Source organism: Melanostigma gelatinosum (genome assembly GCF_949748355.1).
Source record: "Melanostigma gelatinosum genome assembly, chromosome: 6".
NCBI lineage: Eukaryota > Metazoa > Chordata > Actinopteri > Perciformes > Zoarcidae > Melanostigma > Melanostigma gelatinosum.
In genome coordinates this window covers 8,943,003-8,962,728 of record NC_136639.1, presented here as the reverse complement: position 1 = coordinate 8,962,728, position 19,726 = coordinate 8,943,003, and the positions used below count along the sequence as shown (strand labels likewise).

The window sequence follows — 19,726 nt, the reverse complement described above, 5'->3', positions numbered from 1 at the left end:
TACTAGCCTTTTTAGGTGGTCAAAACAACATGCAGTCTACAAAGAGCGCTGCGACAGGGATCCACAGCCAGAGCCCTTGACTGCTCTCTCCCTCAGTTCACAGTTCAGATTTATTTTAGTGGTTTAGAATGGCTCTCGTCAGGGTTTTTCTAACCCCTGCAGAGAGATGAGCTTGAACTCTGAGCAGAGCCACCGTCTCCCAAATCACCAGGCCCAGCGGAGGCCCAAGCAATCCAAATGTGATCGTGGCAGGGGCCTCCAGTCTCATTACCAATCTCCATTTCACAACAGCCTTCAAATGGGAACTAATGCATTAGCTCTCGCTGGGGGGAAAGTCTAGGGAGCCACTACATTGCGGCTCAAAAACGCTTTCATAGATGTTTTATCAGCGGGGGAAGAGTGAGCAAGAGAGAAAAGGAGCTTGGGCTGAACCATTCATTTGTTGCCCATCTTATTAGCTTGGCACTGTGTTATTAGCTGCCATTGTGCACTATAAAAGCCCATTAGGCCTGTTCCACTGTTCGCAGAATCTGGGGTGAGCTATGTGCCAAGCACTTTTTGAAGGTATTTGAGACCATGAAAATTCAATCCTAAACCCTCAGCATTGAGGTTTTTCACAGATAAATGAAGAGGATTAGTGGAACAATAAAACAATGTCTTACCTCAGATACCACCGTATCCTATTAATTGGGATTATAGTGGAGAAATGTGTAAAAAAAACCTCAATCTCGTATCACAGTCGCTTTTTCGACGTGCTGTTACGCAAAGCCCTGCCACAGTAACAATGTTCGATTTAACAGGAAATGTGTTCCAAATTATGAACAAGTAAAAATAGAAAATCATGAACAAAAAATAAAAAAGCCTGGACGTGTGAAGAATAGCTTTGGAAAAGAGCTGACAATTGCAGGAGCTGTAATAACCTGCCTTGGGCTGGATATGCTAGGCAATGTGTCAATTGATTCCCATCTGATGATGGACTGTGTGTTGAAATAAATTGACCTTGCCGGACGATGAGTGAAATTGATGGAGCTTTTCATCTCCGGAGGGCCGTTCCACACTCAGCCGTTAAACTGGATGGAGCCCGGGACAGAGTGATTGAGTCGGGGGGAAATGTAAGGTGTGTGTTTTTCTTCTTCCAAAGCTTGCTTGGTAAATAATAGTTACAGGAAAAATCACTATGCTGTAACAAGTACAGGGGTTAAGTACCCGTTGTTGACCAGATGATTAGGACTAAAAGCACATCGTGCTAAAGTGAAGCTGGCCACTGACAGATGCTACCCGTCAGAGGAATATGTGGCTCAATTACCTGGAGCCTAAATTGAAAGTGATAGTGATTTAAGTCTTCCCAATACGCCAGCCTCATTCTGGCAAACAGCCTTTTCAAGGAGCCCTTTCAAAAAAAAAAAAAAAGAAAGAAAAGAAAAAACTGCCGGAGTGTGTGAGACACAGGAGCGCCATTGATTTTCAATAACATCCCCTAATGACCTGGCCACGGTTTGATCCACGCTGCCATTATGGGCTGCTACCATGGGACAAGATTGGTGTGTCTCACAGCACACAGCAGCGAGATGAGTAGTCGAGGCATTATCAGGATGAATTGGCCGTCTCTGGACAGGCGGCAAGCACAGCCGAGGTCTCGTCAATAACAGGACGGGGCGCCTCACGACTCCCTGCGCGGCCCACTCCAGAGCTCCATCCGGCCTTATTAGAAAAGCAGATGAGTGGGGGGGGGGGGGGGAGAGAGAGAGAGAGGAGAGAGAGGAGCCTGTCCTCCACCATCCGATAGCCTGCCTCCCAGGCATTGCTCCTCTTAATGAGTCCAGACCGCGCGTCAATATGCGGCTGGGCTGCCAGTCAATACCGGTTACCTGCAACACAAACACTCAAAACCTGCTTTTATACAAAATCAATGTCCTATTGGTCCCTCCCTGTATTGCCTTGGCCCGATCTCATCGATTCCCTCTGAAGAGCTGTGCAGCCCATGTATGACAGATTATGGTCCAATGATCTCATGGCATAGGCTACTCTGCCGGCCAAGTCTGTTGCCCGTACGATTACAAATTGATAGCTTGATATCAGATGAGCAAATAATGCTGAAAACTGAGGCACACAAGCATTATTGGCAAAACTATCAACCCAACATCAACACTCGACTCAGTAAGTTTGGCTTACAGACCGATTCAGTACTCGAGTGCCATGATGAAAGACAAGCAACACATGTATGACATTAGGTCCAAACTTTATTCCGTACATTTTAAACCAAGAATGTTCATTTTCATTTTTTTGCACGCCTAAAACTCTACTTGTTTTGTATACAAGAGTCTAAGAAAAACAACTGCACAACACCACAAGGTTGACAGAGAAAGTCCTTTTGCCACCCACTAAAAAGTGTCCTCCTTTTCTGTCTGGGGCTGGTCCAGTTTTTGACTTGGAAGTCTTTTAATAATTCCATCATTATTTATAAACAAGTGTTAATCCAAGTATCTTTCCGTATCACCAGTATTGTCTGCTCCCTCCGGGTGATGTCTTCATTAGGGTGCTGTGTGCTGCTTTGCATAGATTGCAGATGATCCTTCTCGGCCCCCCTACAACACCCTCTCATCATACTTCTCATCCATTGGCCAGGCATGTCTGTTGCCATGATATTCAACAGGAAAGTGATTCCCCAAGTTTCATTTCATTTTTCTAGAAATGGTTAAAAAGACTAATAAATTTACACTGTAATTTCGCAGGAAAGGAATATCAACAAGTTATGTACATGAGTTTTCTTTACAGAGACTGAACAAAGACCTCATAATATATATTTATCTGCATATCTCAAAGGCAAAAACAAATGAACAAAACAAATTGGTAATGTAACATTGTACATTGTCATCATTGAGGATATCCTGGTACCATGAGGTTAAATTACTGAAGTTTGAAACCAAATCCAGTCTTTACAGTGGGTCATAATGGATATGTCTCACAATCAACTGGGATAAATATTGTAAAAGGCATGACTAATGCACAGAATTCATAGAAATTATATCTATACATGGAACAAGGATAAGAAATGTACAAACTCATTTCAGGACCTTTCCTTTTGCATGGAGCTGAAAAAAAGGTATTTGATTAATATATTAATAATTATCAAATATTTAAGTCGGATATAAACATACACATATTTATGTTCTCTTGACCGACATTATTCAACCTCCAGTCCACCAAAAATAAAGTCATGGCATGTGCTTAATCAGCCTTACACACCTTTACTTTGTACAATCATACCCTTTCCCTTCGGATGTGTTGCTCCTATCTGGTTAAGAGCAGTGCATTTTGTTCACAAAACATTTCAGATTAGGAGAGTGGGGCTCGTGTGGAGTGCGTCTAGTAAGACTTTGTGCACCTTTCTAAGAAGCTACCGAGCCTCTACCTCTTTGGGGTTGCGAGATGGGGAGTAGTCCCGTGGGTCCTGCGTGGTGAGGGGGGTAGTCCTCCTGGGTGAGGTTGGCCTGGCACTGCCGGCTGGTACAAGGGGCGGGGGCGCACTGAGTGCAGCGGTCGGAGGTGTTCTGTTCAGAGGGCCGTTGTGTCCTGTGGAGGGGCTGAGTCTAGGGTAGGGCATGCCGCCTAGGTGGGGCATAAAGGGGGCCATGTGGGGTAGATGGCCCTCCATGGGGGACTGATGCAGCTGATGGAGGCGTGCTCTGTCCAGCTCCTCCCTCAGGTGGAGGCGCTCTCGCTCCTCCGCATGCTGTCTCATCCTCTCGTGTTCCCTGCGCACCTCTAACAGGTGCTCGTGGTGAGAGTAGTCGTGAGCCTCCCTTTCGCGGTAGGCTCGCTCCTGTTCGTACACACTGGAGAACCGATGTCCTTGCTCGGCCCTGAGCTGGAAGTCCATGCGCCGCTGCAGGTCCAGGCTGCGGTAGGCCTCTCTAAGTGGGTCCCAAGGGAAGGCCGGGTGGGGCAGGCGCTCTCTTCCTGCCAGTGGGCTCACGCCCATGAAGGGAGCCATGCGCGCCCGGTCTAGCACATTGAGGCTTCCCATCTGGGGCATGGCACTCATTGAAAGGGGCAGGGAGTGTGCCATGGGGACACCATGCATGCCAGGTCCTGGAATGTCACTGCCGCGTGGTGAGGGAAGATGCTGGTGGGACAAAGGTGGGTGGTGGTGGTGCGGGTTTACAGGCTGGCTGATTTGAGCAGGGAGAGCTTGGGCTGGTGGTTGGGGGGCAGGCTCCGAACTCACCACCATGACCTCCTGCTCCTCCTTCCTCTCCTCCTTAATCTTCATGTCATTCTTCACCTTGTGGAGCTCTGCGGGCGAGGGCTCTTTCCTCTCGCTGTCCTTGAGTGTAGGTGGGGGCCCACCCGCCATTTTCATGCCCTGCTCATTGATCACTGCCTTGGAGTATGGGGAAGGAGAACGTTGAGCGGGTTTGATGGAGTCTTCTGAGGATCTCCTCTCCAGCATCTCCTTGCCAGGCGAGCGGCTCTCCTTCACCTTCACGTCACCCAGCGCAGAAGACTCCCTGTGGCGCTCCAGCAGCTCCTTCTCCGCCTCACGGACCCGATCTACACTGCCACTGTGATGTCGACCCGAATCACAGGAGTTCTGGCTGTTTGAGCGTATCAGGCTGCTGATCTGGTAGCTGACTGGCGCAGAGGCCGGAGATGAACGGTTGGAGTGACGATTGCGATCCATGGAATCCCTGCAATGACGTAATTAAACGGTTTAGTTAGTGCCAGTTAAAACAAGCATCATGTAGCTGGGCTGTATTTAGGGATGATTTACGTTGATTACATTTCTACAATATGTGAATTCATAATTTATTTTCCATGCTTGTGTCCTCCTCTGATAATGTCTACTGTCTTTAAATTTCAGTAAACCCTACGTTTTGCTGGAATATCATCCACAGAGATCCTTCCAATTATTTTTTGACAGACAACTTTTCTCAGAGCTGCTTGTTGCCTGTTTGAGTTGCGTCTGTGGCCTTGTTGGATCCACAAATTCAATTTATTTCAGTTTCCACGGGTACAGCTAATGGCCTGGAGAACTGTCACACTTTTTCTTTTGTCTTTGACATCTTTCTATCTCCAGAGCTGATTTGGGTGATTTGAGTGGTTTTTTTTCATTTTGCCCAAACATAATTTAATCATCTCATATATATGCTAATACTAGCTGGAAAAGGGATCATTTTAGAGTTGTGAGTTGTTCACATTTGTTTTGTGTAAGATAACTAAATGTGCTGCATTCCTATGGTTATCACACACCGCATTGAAACAGTACAGTGAAGGTCCAATGTCAAATGTTGAATTGTGATGACAGTTAAAATGGATAGTCATCACATTACAGCAGAAATATTATTTTTCACAGAGTTATGTCAAATATCCTCCAATTAATACCTAAAAAGCACATAAAAAAAGCAAAATTAGCATCTGCCTCAAACTCACCTGTCTTTCTCCTTCTCGTCCTTCCCAATGGACGAGTCTCTTTTCTCCTTTTCTCTCTCCCTTTCTCTTTCTCGTTCTCTCTCATGGCTGTTGGCTGAGCTGCTTCGCTCAGTGTCTGCGGTTTTGGGCCACTGCGGAGGGGTGGGGAAAGATGGCGGGGTGCGTCGAAGTCTGTTCCAGGTGTCGTGGTGGGGGCTGCCAAACGTGGGCAGTCCTCCTGGCCCCTCCTTGGTGCCAAACATACTGTTGGGCCCTGGAGAGAAGGGGGAGACAGACGCGGGACCCACTGTAAGTTAATTGGGCACAAAACCTTCTTGAGGACACATAAGATGAGAAAGACTCGACAACAAAAGCTGCTTTTGTCTTTGTCTCTGGAGGTTCTCTCACTGAAGCTGTTTGAAAGAGGTAGAGGTTAATGGCTCCCCCCCACCAAAGAAAAAAAAAATCTACTCATTTGCTTTTGGGCTAAAGGGCTTCTCACCCCCTCCTTTTTTTGCACTGGATGAACAGGGGAGACTCACTTGCCCTCTGGAGCTGAGGGCTGTGAAAAGCCAAGGGAGACCTTAGCATTCCACAGCATGTCTATTCCAATCACATCCATTTTCACAACAGGGTGACCAATTTGGCACACAAAAATAGGGGAGATGAAGAGAACGAGAGAAAGGCATAAAGAGAATGATGCGAGGGGGAAAAGAGAAAGCCCTCCACGGTGGTGCAGAGGGGGCGTGTCAAATAATTAATAGATGAATTGCCACCAAACAGCGGACCTGAGAGTGCCTGTTGGCAGCAGCACAGCCAGATTAAAGCCAGACTGTTGGGGACATGGTTGGTGGATGAAGTGGAGGCATGGAGGAGGTTTGCTGTGGTGTGTTGTGCTGCCTTGTTGGGCCTCCCTGGGTTAGAGCTGTTTTGACACAGAAACTAGAGCTAAGTGTCTTGATTTTTTTTTTTTCCTCCCCTCCTGGCTCTTCCTGTGGTCTAACGCTGTCCTGCTCTGTTCTGCTACTGGCCACGGGGGCCAGATTGAAAGGGGGAGCGGTGGAGGAGGAGAGGGGGCCAGCGCTTACCAAGCGAAGGGTTGCCTAATCCTCCGAAGGCACTGCTTGAAAGGTTGCCGAGGCCGCCATAGGAACTGGAGCGACTGAAAGGATCTGTAAAATGCCAAACAGGGATTAGCAAAAGGGGGGGGTTGGCTGGCGGTGCTCACCCCAACACCAACCCGTTCCACTCGGCTTTTCTCTTACAAGCGAGCTCTGTTTTTTTAGCGCTGCCACCCTAGCTCTCTGCCTGGTAATCCTGCAGTAGCCAGGTCACCTGGATGCTGGATTCACTGCCACTAACTGGAGTGTCCCTGACCCTGCTAGGGCTACTGGAAGCACATTGCTTGATGGGGAAATTCATTTTGAGTTGTTGGAGGGGAATTAGAAGCTGTAAGAATTAGGCTAGCCGGACCACAATCATTTAAATGGAGAATTGGTGTGTGTGATGGGCTCCACTGACGCAGACTAAAGCCTCCAAATTTATAGGAATAAGACAAACATTTACCCTGAGAAGTCAGTGAACAACATTCATCAACTGATAATTTGCAGTCACAGTCACATTTTAATTCCCCAAAAATCCATCAGGAAATGCAGGATTTATCAACGGATTAGGGTTTAAGGATTTTCAGCTGTGGGGCTTGTTAATACATTAGAAAAGACAACAATGAAGAAATCTGCTCGGCCTCACACATGGATTCCTTGGTCAGGAAAACGTTGTTCGCTAAATCTCCTCAGTGCACCATGTATTCATAAGCACAAAATGGATCGACTCAAGGGCTTATTCCATGAAATGCACTTGCCACTCTGAAGCAAAACAGTGTTTCAGATAGAATGGAGGAAAATAAATGAATGAATAAAAAAGAATGACATGCACAAACAAATCCAACATCATTAACCACCTTCCCTTACTTGAATTACTTATCAAACATATAGAAAATAGCATATATGCTGTTGCACTGCATATAGTGTGTACCAGTGAGACTAGCTCAGTCTTTTTAATGAACCCAGACAGAGTTATTTCAGACTGTTATGAATCATGACGTCTGATTATATGATGGCTTACCTCCCCATTACCATGAACCTCGAGTTGGCTCAAGAACTGCCGCAACTGACTGACTACATATTAACCCTAAAATGAACCTGAGATCAACAAATATCGAGGCTTCAAATGACACCCTGGTGGCTTGTAATGTGTTTAAAACATGAGTGGAGAGAGAGAGAGAGAGAGAGAGAGAGAGAGAGAGAGAGAGAGAGAGAGAGAGAGAGAGTGACGGAGGGAGAGACGGAGAGAAAGAGGAGCTAAGTGTATAAAAAGATTTGAACATGGGGTTACTTACACTTACCTGCCAAATGGCTAGGAGGCAGGAAGCCGCTGGGGTGGGGGACGTGGCCATACGGAGAAGGAGCGGGGTGACCAGAGCCTATCAGAGCAGAGAGGATAGAACAGTGTCATTATTATCCGATCGGACAAATCAGACAGTTATACATTCAAATGAACCAAACGGAGAATAACCAAAACTACCACCCATCAAAAAACAATCACAATTCTGACCCCTATTTCGCCAGGACTGAAAATGTAAATGAGAGTTAACATTGACAATCATTTTTATGCAACAGCATCACAAACTTGTTGAAAATACAATTTGGAGGTGGCAGAGTGATGCCATAGAGCAAATTAGCCACTGACATTTTGCTTTTATTGCAGCTGTTGCATGTCAATGTGTGAGTCTATAGTTGCTTATTGGGGTCAGTTTCTGACTGTGCAACAAGCTGGCCTCTTTCACAAAACATGGTTACCATCACCCAACATCCATGAATTGTTAATGAAAGAACCAATTACAGCAGTGCCTCTGACACACCACTGCATAATTACCAGTCAAAGGCCGTTCGCCTCTGTGTTGCCCTCCAACGCAGGGAAAATCAGTCAATTACCTAACAGAGTCATCCATATTCATGGGAATATCTGACTCCCTTTACTGGCAAAACATTTGCAACAAAGGCCCTATAATTAAGTGAACGAAAATAAACGATGCCTTTTCGTTGCAGTGGTGAAGGAACAGTTTTGACATACGGCTATAAACGGTCATTTGCATAAAGACAAAAATGGCACTGGAAGGCTTTGAAAATCGGATAATTTCAGTGTTTCGAATAATTTGTCTTGTAAGATGCAGATCATCCCCCCTGCATTGGGTACTGGGAGACCTAACTGACCTGTGGAAGAGAAGAGGGGTCGTGCCAGGTCATGAGTGTACGGAAACCCTGGGAAGACTCCTGGAGCTTGTGGTCGACTGAACAGGTCCAGCTTCCCGTTCATATCTAGTTTGTGAGGATCTAACTGCATTTGCTATAATCGAGAGAGAGGCAGAGAAAAGGAGAGGGAGACAGACAAAAAAATAATTAGGTCAGTAGACTACAGTACCAAACATTTCTAACTACGGAGTGAGAGGGATTTATCCTCGGCTACACTGGGTGAGAGATCAGAGGAAGACAGTTACATCAACAATGGCTCCATGTCTCCAATTCTGGCCAACTGTGTGTTAACAAATATATGTAAGCTGATTAGGGACACTAAATCCTTAGTAACGGGGGTTCAAAGTCGGAGAAGGGCTGACACCACTGGGCATGAGGCATTAGCAGAGGATCTCCATGGCAAGGCCACACCATCCTCTGTCAGTGAGGAGTATTTCCACACAAGCATTTTCTGTGTTCAAATCATCAATACAACAGTTACTTCAACTACTAATTCTGTCACTGAGTGCTCTAAATGTGGCGGTTCATGATCTTTCTCTTAAGGTGGAGCGAGCCATGCACAGAGCCTTTACGTCTGCTTTGAAAGTGGAACCTTTTAACTGTAACTCTCAGAATGTGATGAAGTCTTGGAGAACACTTAACAAGACACCATTTCTGTTGAATTTTGTATTGTTATTAGCTTTTACAGCATTATGTTCATTTTTCTGTAATCTGCCTTTTCCCACCCAGATGGTTGTTCTGAATCTAGTAACACGATAGATTATTTTACAGATGACATGATCAGCCCTACTCATTAGCAATATACTGGATCTGGTTTTACATGACAGCAAGATTCCTGAAAGACATCATTATCCATCTCACGCACCTTCATTTTCTGCTGGTGGTGGTAGATCTGCCATGCGATCTGGACATGCACTGCACACCACTTGCCAGGTTTCTAAAAATTTTGAGAGAAACTGAGGTTAGCCTGCTGGCTTTGCTATAGGAAGCTAAAAATGGATTCTGGCATTGATATTTTCTGGCCAAACTACAAAGTGGGAACTCCTCAGAATTTTCAACCAGGAAACGGATTAAGAAAATCAAACCCTGACTTTAGCTCAATAGAGACCTCAAAGCTATCCTTAAATGCAGCCAATACCCTGACTTTTCTTGATCAGGAGTTGATGAAAAATTTGCAGTTTTAGACTTTGTGGCCTGGCCAGAGAGATGAAACATTTTACATAACATGGACAGGGCAACCACTTACCCTAACAGATGTCCTGTATGGATCTGTTATCTGTATGGACAAACGGACAATCATTATCATCAATAACAATGATAAATAGTCACGTCTGGCTTTCACTAAAAGACACAGAGGAAGAGCAGAGTGGTTCGGGACGCTATCGGCCCGATGCTTACCCGTGGATCCTTCTGTAGGAGCGTGTGAGGTACTCCTCCAGGACGTCCCCCAACGTCGATGGAATTAGATGCCTGACAGAGAGAGAGACAAAAGGAAAGGGACACATGGTGATCAACCAAATCTACGAAATTTGAAACATTTATAGATCAGAGAAAGAGACACTGAATGTCTTATGTACTGTACACTACGGCATAAACACTTTCGCCTCATAAAATGATTCTCAAAATGATTATATGAGGTCATATTACTTTGAGGAAGCATAAAAAGGAATGCTATATTTAATTGTAATTTGATATATTGCATGATACATAACAGTATTTCAATAATAGGTATCACAGTTCAAGGTTGATGTCCAGGGCATGGGAAGCACTGGAGGATCCTCTAGTTCGTGATAGCGTCAGTCTAACCTCATATCCTCCTTCAGCAGCACGATCACTAAGCCTCAATGACTGCTACTGTAGATAAAACTGTGATGAAGCCACAGACGCCGAGCCATGCCAGAGAAACACATGGCTGATCTCTCCGATCGCCTCTCTAAGTGCCTAGATCAGCTGTATTAATCCATCCCTACATCGGGGATAGGACGATCCTGCAGGGTGACCTGGGTCACCAGACCCCACAAACAAACACACATCCCAAGACCCCCCCCCCCCACCACAAGCTCCTCTCCAAGAATACTTAGCAGGGGCTTTGGACTGTTCCTTGAACCATCTGGAGGGACCTTCAACAAAAGCCCCCCCCCCCCCCCCGTAAAAGAGCCCCCTGGGAATATGGCCAGCGGCTTTAGGCCAGCTTTGATTGGTGGCTTACACCGGGTCACAGCCGCTGGGCATCTGCCAGACAGGCTCACACCCTCCCACTTATTCCCGTCCCTCGCATCCCCCTCGCATCCCCACCATCTTTCTCATCTTTGGCATGGCCTGCTACGGCTCGCAAAGCTCTGACCCTGGTTCAGGTTCAGGTGTTATAAATGGATTTTAATAGGATGGCGTGAGGATTATTAAAATCCTGTTTCATGTCTTCAGTGGTCAAATCTCTGCTGCTTTCCTCACTAAAGACAGACAGCCTGGACTTCTTTACTTGTTATTTCTTCTATTGATATACCCTTCAAGGATATCTAATTTATGACATATTCACATATGCAGTTTCTTCATCCCAACCAAAAGCTACAGCACCGTGTTCCTGCTTGTTAAATCAGTTGCTTTTGTGATGTTGAATGTCTGCAGCCTTTTTGACCCATGCAAAGTACTATTTACGTACAATAGGGAATTACATTTTTTTGTTTACACCGACAAGAGGTGACTCTAAATGTGCATGTCATTTTATGAAGACGAAAAAAGGATGTCAAAACTGCATGCTTATCATTTAAAATGAGTGTTTCAATTGTGCACAAGCTTGTGATGTCTTTTGAGTCCATGCTTCCTTAAATCCCCTGTATGTTTGTAGAGCGTGGGTTGAGGGTGGGGACGTGGGGCTGACCTTGGGCTGGAAGGCTCCTTGCAGCGAGCTGAAGGGTCCTGAGTGTGGGAGCAGCGGGGGCATGCCTGGCATGGTGGGGGGATAGGAGGGGAAGAACTGGGGAGAAAAGGAGGAGGGTGGGAGACACAAAGAGACACAAAACAAAAAAATCATACAGAGATACGTACAGGACTCAAGCATATGCTCACAAAAGACCACAGCCACAATCAATGCTCTCACGACGCCATTCAAATATGTCAAATGTTTGATTTGCCAAATGCAAATGCCAAATTTAATTTAGAATGACAATATGAAACTCACATTTGAATGTCTGATAAAGGGATTGTCCAGTTTGGGGGCGTATTTGTCGAACTGAAAGAAATAAAAGGAGAAAAAGAATTAGGACACACAATGATATATTTGACCAAAATCCAATAATAACGTCTCATTATTTTTACATCACAAAAACAAAACACATGATCAACATCTGTAACTGGTAAGAAGCAGGGTTTTGATCCAGAATAATAAACCCTGGAGTAAAGCAGCTGGCTTGCACTGGTCATGGGTTCACTTAAACGGCATAGTCAGATCGGCAGTTAAATCACGAACAATACGACCACTTTAGCACACTGCCAACATGAAGGCAGCCTGCATGATTTTCCAACTGAGCATACAGAGGTTGGGCGTGGAGGCCCAGCTTGGAGAACCAGACCATTTGAAAACCAGACCAGTGGTTTCTATTTACAGGAAAATTTGTAAAAAATGTGAATCAAATTGCCTTTGACTGCTATGGATTTCTGGTTTTATTGCAACCAGCCGATGGTATAGATGGGAGGGGAGTGTGTAGAGACGTACACCAATTCTCTGTACACAAAATCATGGAAAGAATAGAGGAAGAAGAGCCTGTTGTTTGACTTTTATGATTGAAACTCAATCGAGTAGATGACATTTGCAATGGAGATAATTTAGGACAGATCAGCATGAAACTGATACAGCCTTGACATGCTGAATTGATGTGAGGAAGCCTTCTCAGTGGCAGAGCTTATGGCCTAACAGAATCATCTCAATTGGAATTTGCCGCATTAAAAACTATGTTGTTGTATGAATGAAATATTCTGATCATGTCCTAAACACATGGGAGTCTAGTCAGTAAGCTGAGAAGCAGTGGAGGGAGGGAGAGAACCGAGAATGTTGCCCAATGTATGAATGGGGACTTTATATGTCTGTTCGCAAGCCAATACTGGCTCTCTATTTTGAAACGGGCTAATTACAACTGACAGTAACTTATTCCTCTTCCGCAAATACACAAACCATTTGCAGGTACTTTTAGCGAGTGTTTTCATAAAGCTCTCTTGGCAGGCGCATATGTTTTGGGTTTACATAAAACAGGAAAATGAGTGGGTATGAACCAGTGCGTGTGTGCAGCGACACGGGTGGTTGAGAGGGGAGCGGGAGTAGGGTTGGCTCAGGAGAAAGAGGCCCTCTGGTGAAGCAGGGCCATTCACATCTGGACACAAAACGGCTGCAATGGCGGCAATGGTGTTGGCGGCCCTGTTCGTGGGCGATAATGGGCCCGAGTCAGAGACAGACAGCCTACTGAGAGGAAACGCCGAGCCAGCTTCCGAGCTCATTAAACAGATCTTCTGCATTTCAGAGGGCGCGGCCTGTTTTATGTCTGACACAGTCAGAGGGATTTTGGCCGCTTTACGATCTAGTAAAAAAAAAAAAAAAACTCTTGCCCTGGTAATTTATGGTGCCCGTCACAGTTTTATAGTAAACAGCTTTGGCTAATTAAAGTTTAATATTTCATCTTATAACAATTAAGGATGTTGCTTGTCCAAAGACATGGCAGGGGCAAGGAGACAGGGTAGGAAAGACACTCAGTGCTGGCATTTGGCAAGCCAGCTGCTTGAGGGTGTTAAACAATAAACAAAAATAGAGGCTTCATAATTTCATTAATTACAGCCATTAGCCAAGCACTGTTACATAGCTGAAATGATATGGAGCGTCTTGAGAGCAGGAGAAAATAAAGAGAGAGAGATAGAGAGACAGGGGGGGGGGAGAATATGCACAACTGGGCAACACTTGGTTTGCCTTTTCATGACAATACAGTAAAAAAACAACAACCACAACATCATCATTACTACTGCCACTCTAAGCAAACGGCAGAGAGAAAAAAAACAGCGTTATTACTGAGGAGAGGAATGGAGGAAAAAGGCATGAGTTAAGTAACAACACCGTTTCAATTAAAAGGAAAAAAACAGCAGAAGACATTAATGGCAGTCTCAAATCCCATCGGAACAACACAATCAGAGATGGGGGGTGGGGGGGGGGGATGACCATCATGTGCTACATAATACCAGCATTAGTGAGATGAGGAAAAAACGCCTCTTTCATCTTCAAATAGAGGACTGTGCATAATTCCTGCCGGGTAAGGAATGATCAGCAGACCAGATAACGTGCACGTGCATGTGTGCTGGCTGAAGAACGGTCTTAACGGTCTCGATACTTATCTGAGACTGTGCCATAAATACCAGAGCTTTGATTTCTAATGAACAGGATGGGGGTAATCTTGCAGCGGGACCTTAATGGGACCTCAGGCTCTTAATCAGAGGTCATGACATGATGGATTAGATCTATTAGACTAATGCCAAAAATCTACAAATGGAGGCCCCGTCTGAATCGACTGTCAGAGATTGCTGTGCTTTTAAAATGATGGATGAATAGTCATAACCTTTTTTTCCCTTGTACTAATCTGAGCGCTGCCAGGATTTGACCGCCGCCCCCTTCCTCTCAGACTTGACGGCAGTCAAAGCATGGAAGCAATTACAATCATTATCAAAATAGTTTTGCAATGATGTCACCCCCCCCTTTCATCCACAATGAGGTCATTTGATCAACTGCAAAGGCTTTGAATTTGTCAAAGTTATGCACACACACACACACACACACAAGGAACTTTCACACAAATATACAAGTCTGCAGGAATGCATTCAGACAAACACACAGATCTGTTTGACTGCGCCTTTGTAGCTCCTTGTGGGAGTATAGGCAAATGAAAACATTCAAAACCATTCAAAACACATCCATATGCAAACATTTGAAAAGCCTGCCTTCAGGCAATACCCCTTTTTGATCCTCGGCAAACACTGAACTGCAAAATACATGTCAATGTTTAAACGAGGGCGACTCATTTATACAACATTTTGTAACAGTGGTGTGGCAGACATGCCAGGAGTCAGAACATGGCCGCTATGAGAAGTGATGCATTCTGTGAAGGATGGATGAAGAAGTTGCAAAGCATTGAAGTATAATTCATGTGCTTGGTTGGGTTTGACCAACCTGAGCAGCAACTAACCCGTACGTGGACGAGCTAGAAGATGCGAGTGTGTGTGTGTGTGTGTGTTAAAGAAAGTGGCAGCTAGTGGGCTATATCTGCCAAGCATTTGTCCTCATTAGAGTAGAAAGGATGTGATGCTCCCAGCTTCTCATCAGCCCTCAGACGTTAGCAGTATGCAGAAATTAAAAAGCAAAATTCCAACTGAATCAGTATCATATTTTTTGAAGGGGGGGGGTTTCTACAGCTACGGGTCATATTTGGTGAAAAAAAGGGAGGAATTGATTGAAGAGGAGACTGGGAGGGGTGACAGGTGGGTGGGAAGTTACGGGAGCTTTTCTGATTTAAATATTTTACTTATCCTCACATTTCTGGCTTGGGTACGCACCATGGGGGGTGCGGTGGGCGGGGTGAGGATGGCGGCCGGGGGCAGACTGGCGGGGAAGGGCGTAAAGGTGTGCTGGTGGGTGTGTTGGTGCTGGTGCATGTGCTGGTGTTGGTGAAACTCGGCCCTCAGGAGCGAAGCGGGGGCCAGTGGTGAGGCGGACGGCCCCCGGCCCCGCTCTGAACTCTGAACCAGGAAGCGGTTGTTCAGCTCCTGCCTCAGGAGGCCATGCTCTGTAAGAAAGGAGAGCGAGGAAAACCCCCCCCCCAAAAAAAAATAATCAGGGTGGGGGTGGGGGAAGGAAGGGGGGGGGGGGGGGGACACAAGAAAAAAAGGCAAGGGCGCCCAGTCAGTCTTCACAACAAGAGTAGAAGAGAAAAGAAAATAGTCACCTGGCATTCTCTGTTTCTCCAGCTCATGCTGTGAGGGTTTTCTACGTGGGGACTCATTTGTGGTGGTAAGAGAGTTGCCTGTGACAATGTGCCAATCAGAATCCCCGAATGAGGCTGGCAATACATGATTGGTTGGTTGAATGATATCAACAGGCTGGTATCTAAAGACAAGAAAGAACCAAGAGTCATCCCAGCAGAAAACACACACACACACACACACTTGCCCTCTATCAGAAAGTTAATGCACGGCTGCCATATTTATTACATATTGTGGAGATACCCATCATCGCTGGATACATTTGTTTCCTTCTATTGCAGCATGGAAAAGTTTGTTTTGAGGAAGTAGTTGACCATATTCTCAAATTTGTTACGAATCACAGATTGTAGGCAAGAGAAAACATGATTCTGGTTGTTGAGGTTGCATCACTTTACCGAGTGAACCATTTTTCAACACGTGACGTGTTAATGTGCCGCTTTCTGTGTTCTGAAGATGTCTCCAGCTGTGATGATTGCACAGTTGCTAGCTGACATTTTCCAGACTTCGAACGGTGACCTCATCCCTCGAACTCACTTCTAAAAATATAAAGCTACTTTAACGAGACTGAAGTATGATGTTCTCCACCAATCAGCACATTAAAGCATGTGACTTACGGAAGAGGCAGCCGACTATTGCTTTGATTTATTTGTGCTGCAGAATCAAAAGGATCAATAAGTAAAGAAATGCTTATTATTAAATACATGGGCACTTACCATATCAGCCAATCATATATGAACACTTGAGTCCTTTCATTTTGTAATCAACTCAATAATACGGGTTGAAGACTAGTTCTCAAGTATATATATATATACTGTAGCATTCTTTGCATAAGTTAAGACTTTTTGTCTTAGAACTGTAACTAACATAAGTACAGTAGAGCTTTGCAGTCAAGTCTCGTTACTTAAAACACACACTGGAAAATAAAATGGCCATATCACTATAGAAAGTGTTACACAGCCTTTGTTCAGAGTGTATATGCAAACTATTACACACCAACATTCAAAGATGCAGCAAAATTTGTTGTAAAAAAAGATTACAAATGAATTCGTTGATAGGGACACTTCTGATGAAGAAATGTCAGAAATTGGTACAAAGAATACCACTAATGTTCGTAGCTCTTTGTTATTTTGTCAAAAATATGTAAACTAATTCAACTAAAAAGTAGACTGAATGTCTGCAGTGAAGCTACCAACTTTTACCAACCGTGAGATGCACGGCTTTACCTGGGTAGGGGGTGCCGGCGGGGTGCCCGGGCACCACTAAACTGTTGGTCGGTAAGGTCGGTGGTGGCGGCAGTGTGGCTGGGGTTGCAAACATGGCCGGATGGCGATGGGCCGGGCTCCGTAGGGAGGAATAGTGCGAGGTAGAGAGGTTAGCTATAGACAGAGGCAGGGAGGGGGCGGAGGATGGGAGCCCGCTGACGTGGTGGTGAGGGGATGGGGGCAAGTGCTGTTTGGGAAGACCCAATGGACTGCTTCTGTGGCTAAAGATGTAATGGGAGACAAGGGAAAAAATACAATTATCCATTTAAAGAACGATAATTTATTAATGCAAATGACTACAATATATTCATTTACATTGTTCAGTCAGAACGCAGCAGTGTGACACATTGAGGGAAAGTACTACTGCCTTGTGCGGCTGGTTTATATGTCATATCTTCGTGTACATTTGTTGTAGATCTGTGTTCACTTGCTTTGCTTCTAGCTCAGCTGTGCTGAGAATGTGTTTGACACTTTGCTTTGACAACATAAGTATGATTTTTCCAATAAAACTTTTGACGTTGAAATAAAAAAGGCGAGGGCGGACTTTGAGATGAGGCGAAACAGGAAGTAGTTGAATGTGCTGTATGCTCCAGAGTGTTGCTCAATAAAAAACACTAAATCTGACGGCTGGTTATTACAAGTGGTGGAAAATCAATAACACATGAAAACAGGCAATATTGTGTAGACTTGTCGCATCAGACTATATTATACAAATTTTGGTTTATTTATTGCCCCCCGAGACTGACAGGAACATGAAAGGAGAGTGACAGTTTTGTCTGTTTCTGATTAAATGTAATCTGCCAGGCTGAACACCCATGTGCCGTCCTCTTTGTTTACCTTTTTTTTCTTACGTCTCCGGCTTCCACTGGTAACCCCGTGTTTAACGTCACATTGCTATACATTTTTGGTAACTCCCTCAGGCAAAGTCTGCAGAAATGCAGACTTACGGAAAGGGTTCATAAAGGGCTCAAAATGTCTGCGAGAGAGCCCTCAAACACTCACTGACAGTGGGACAGCCCTAAACCCTCACGGACTTTGCGAGAACGTGACTCAAAGTCTGAGTTTGGTACTAACACAGCATCAGCGCATTGCATGTCAAACGTGAGTACACTCAGTCGTGTGTGTGTATTTTTCGAATCAAGCCCAAATGACTCCTTTCTTGTACGTCCTTGCACCTGCAACAACACGTATCCATGTTACAACGTACCTGATGTCGTGGAGGCTGTTGTACTGCAGCGGGTGATGCACCTGGTGGCTGATTACTGGCCGTGCGTGGTGATGTGGGGGCGGAAGAACACGGGCTTCCTGGTGCAAGTGTGGGTGAGGGTGAGAAGGGTAGGGCTGGGTGTGGGGTGGCCCCCTTAACAGGGGAGGGGTAGGGACAGGGGGCAGAGGGTGCTGCTCCTTCTTGACACTGAGAGGAGGCGGGGTGGGGAGCCACGACCTAGGGGGCTCTGGGGGGACCGCCGCTGCAGCGGGGGCAGGGGAGCCCGTAGGCGCCGAAGCTGGGGTGGGGCTGGGCACGGGAGGCGTGAAGGGCACCTCACTGTTGCGCTGCTCCTGGCTGCGCTGTAGCCCTGATACTTTGGCTGAGCTACAAGTCTTGGACTCTGGACTGTCATTCGTTGGCACACCTGAGAAGACATGAAACAGCAAAATGTAAGAAGAACATTTGTAAACTCCAATCTGACAAAGTTCATCTGATGGTGTCAACTGTGTATTGGGGATGTCTAATGTGAAGCCATTTCCTGTTTTTATTCAAAAACATCTGATGCCTAAATCAGATAAACAGGAATAGCTACTGTGTGTATTCAGAGGATATACATGATTAATGACAAGTAAAACTCTATTTCCTTCGATATAATGCTGTCCAAACGTCTTCTGCCCAAAGTTCCTCTAGTTCTCTTCTCCCTAGGTTCCGTTAAGTGTTTAATCAGGTCATTTTCATGCTAGACTATAATCAGATGATCCAATTTCTTCCCGCGATCGAGTCAGTATGAATAAATCACAGTTAATTAAAGTTAAATGTCGGCCCCTATTCAAGGCTTTGCTGAGCACACAATCTGGCATGAAATAATTATGTTTCAATTGTGCTGCGAGGAGAGATCGTGGCCCTTCATCTTGGCCTTTCTGCCACTGCGCCTTTCTACCCCCCCCCCCCCCCCCTCTCCGATCTTTCAGGGGATTTAGTAAACCACAGCGAAGCACTCTGAACCTGACCACTTTGCCTTTACCATTCATCGGGGGGGCTTTTCGACAGACAAGAAGCTTTTATAATCAGCATTCCACTGAACGACTTTTCATACTTAGGCTGTTGCAATTTAATGACTGTAATTATATGCTATTGTAGGAGGAAAATGAAAGTGGCAGAAAATGCAGCGGCTCGAACACCTTTTACATCCAAAAAAATCTCAACGCACTTATGATTCTTAATGAAGAAGAGAATGCATGATCCTCTACCTCTTTCAGCGTTAAAAGAAAAGCAAAATGGGGCACGAAGAAATTAGAGTTTGACGAGATGGTAACTAGTGCTACAACAGCTACAACACTACCATAGCTTCTGAACTCAGCAAAGACGCCAGTGGTGGAATTTGATTTAAGCACAGAAACATCACATGCATAGAAAATCAGAGAAGGAAAGTGTTCACACACTGATAAAGAAAGATTAAGACAGAGGAATAGAGAAGACAGCCTGGTGGCGATGAGGCTCTCTAAGCAGCTCTAATCTACAGC

General features: G+C 45.3%; 1 protein-coding gene across 8 annotated transcripts in view; it reads right to left on the bottom strand.

Moving 5' to 3' along the window:
* Nucleotides 1-2,228: 2,228 nt before the first annotated feature.
* fbrsl1 (fibrosin-like 1) overlaps nucleotides 2,229-19,726 on the bottom strand; it is a 247,497-nt gene continuing 229,999 nt past the window's right edge. For 4 of the 8 annotated variants that reach the window (XM_079269833.1, XM_079269835.1, XM_079269836.1 and 1 more), the window contains 13 exons: nucleotides 18,201-18,627; nucleotides 16,955-17,214; nucleotides 15,695-15,855; nucleotides 11,902-11,952; nucleotides 11,602-11,697; nucleotides 10,122-10,193; nucleotides 9,970-9,999; nucleotides 9,589-9,660; nucleotides 8,685-8,817; nucleotides 7,811-7,894; nucleotides 6,501-6,584; nucleotides 5,434-5,686; nucleotides 2,229-4,691 (listed from right to left, as the gene is read on the bottom strand). In XM_079269833.1, coding sequence (XP_079125959.1) covers nucleotides 3,398-4,691; nucleotides 5,434-5,686; nucleotides 6,501-6,584; nucleotides 7,811-7,894; nucleotides 8,685-8,817; nucleotides 9,589-9,660; nucleotides 9,970-9,999; nucleotides 10,122-10,193; nucleotides 11,602-11,697; nucleotides 11,902-11,952; nucleotides 15,695-15,855; nucleotides 16,955-17,214; nucleotides 18,201-18,627 — 3,017 coding nt within the window. In that variant the 3' untranslated portion in view covers nucleotides 2,229-3,397. The remainder of the gene's footprint in view (nucleotides 4,692-5,433; nucleotides 5,687-6,500; nucleotides 6,585-7,810; nucleotides 7,895-8,684; nucleotides 8,818-9,588; nucleotides 9,661-9,969; nucleotides 10,000-10,121; nucleotides 10,194-11,601; nucleotides 11,698-11,901; nucleotides 11,953-15,694; nucleotides 15,856-16,954; nucleotides 17,215-18,200; nucleotides 18,628-19,726) is intronic. The other 4 variants (XM_079269834.1, XM_079269838.1, XM_079269839.1 and 1 more) reach the window with 4 other exon arrangements.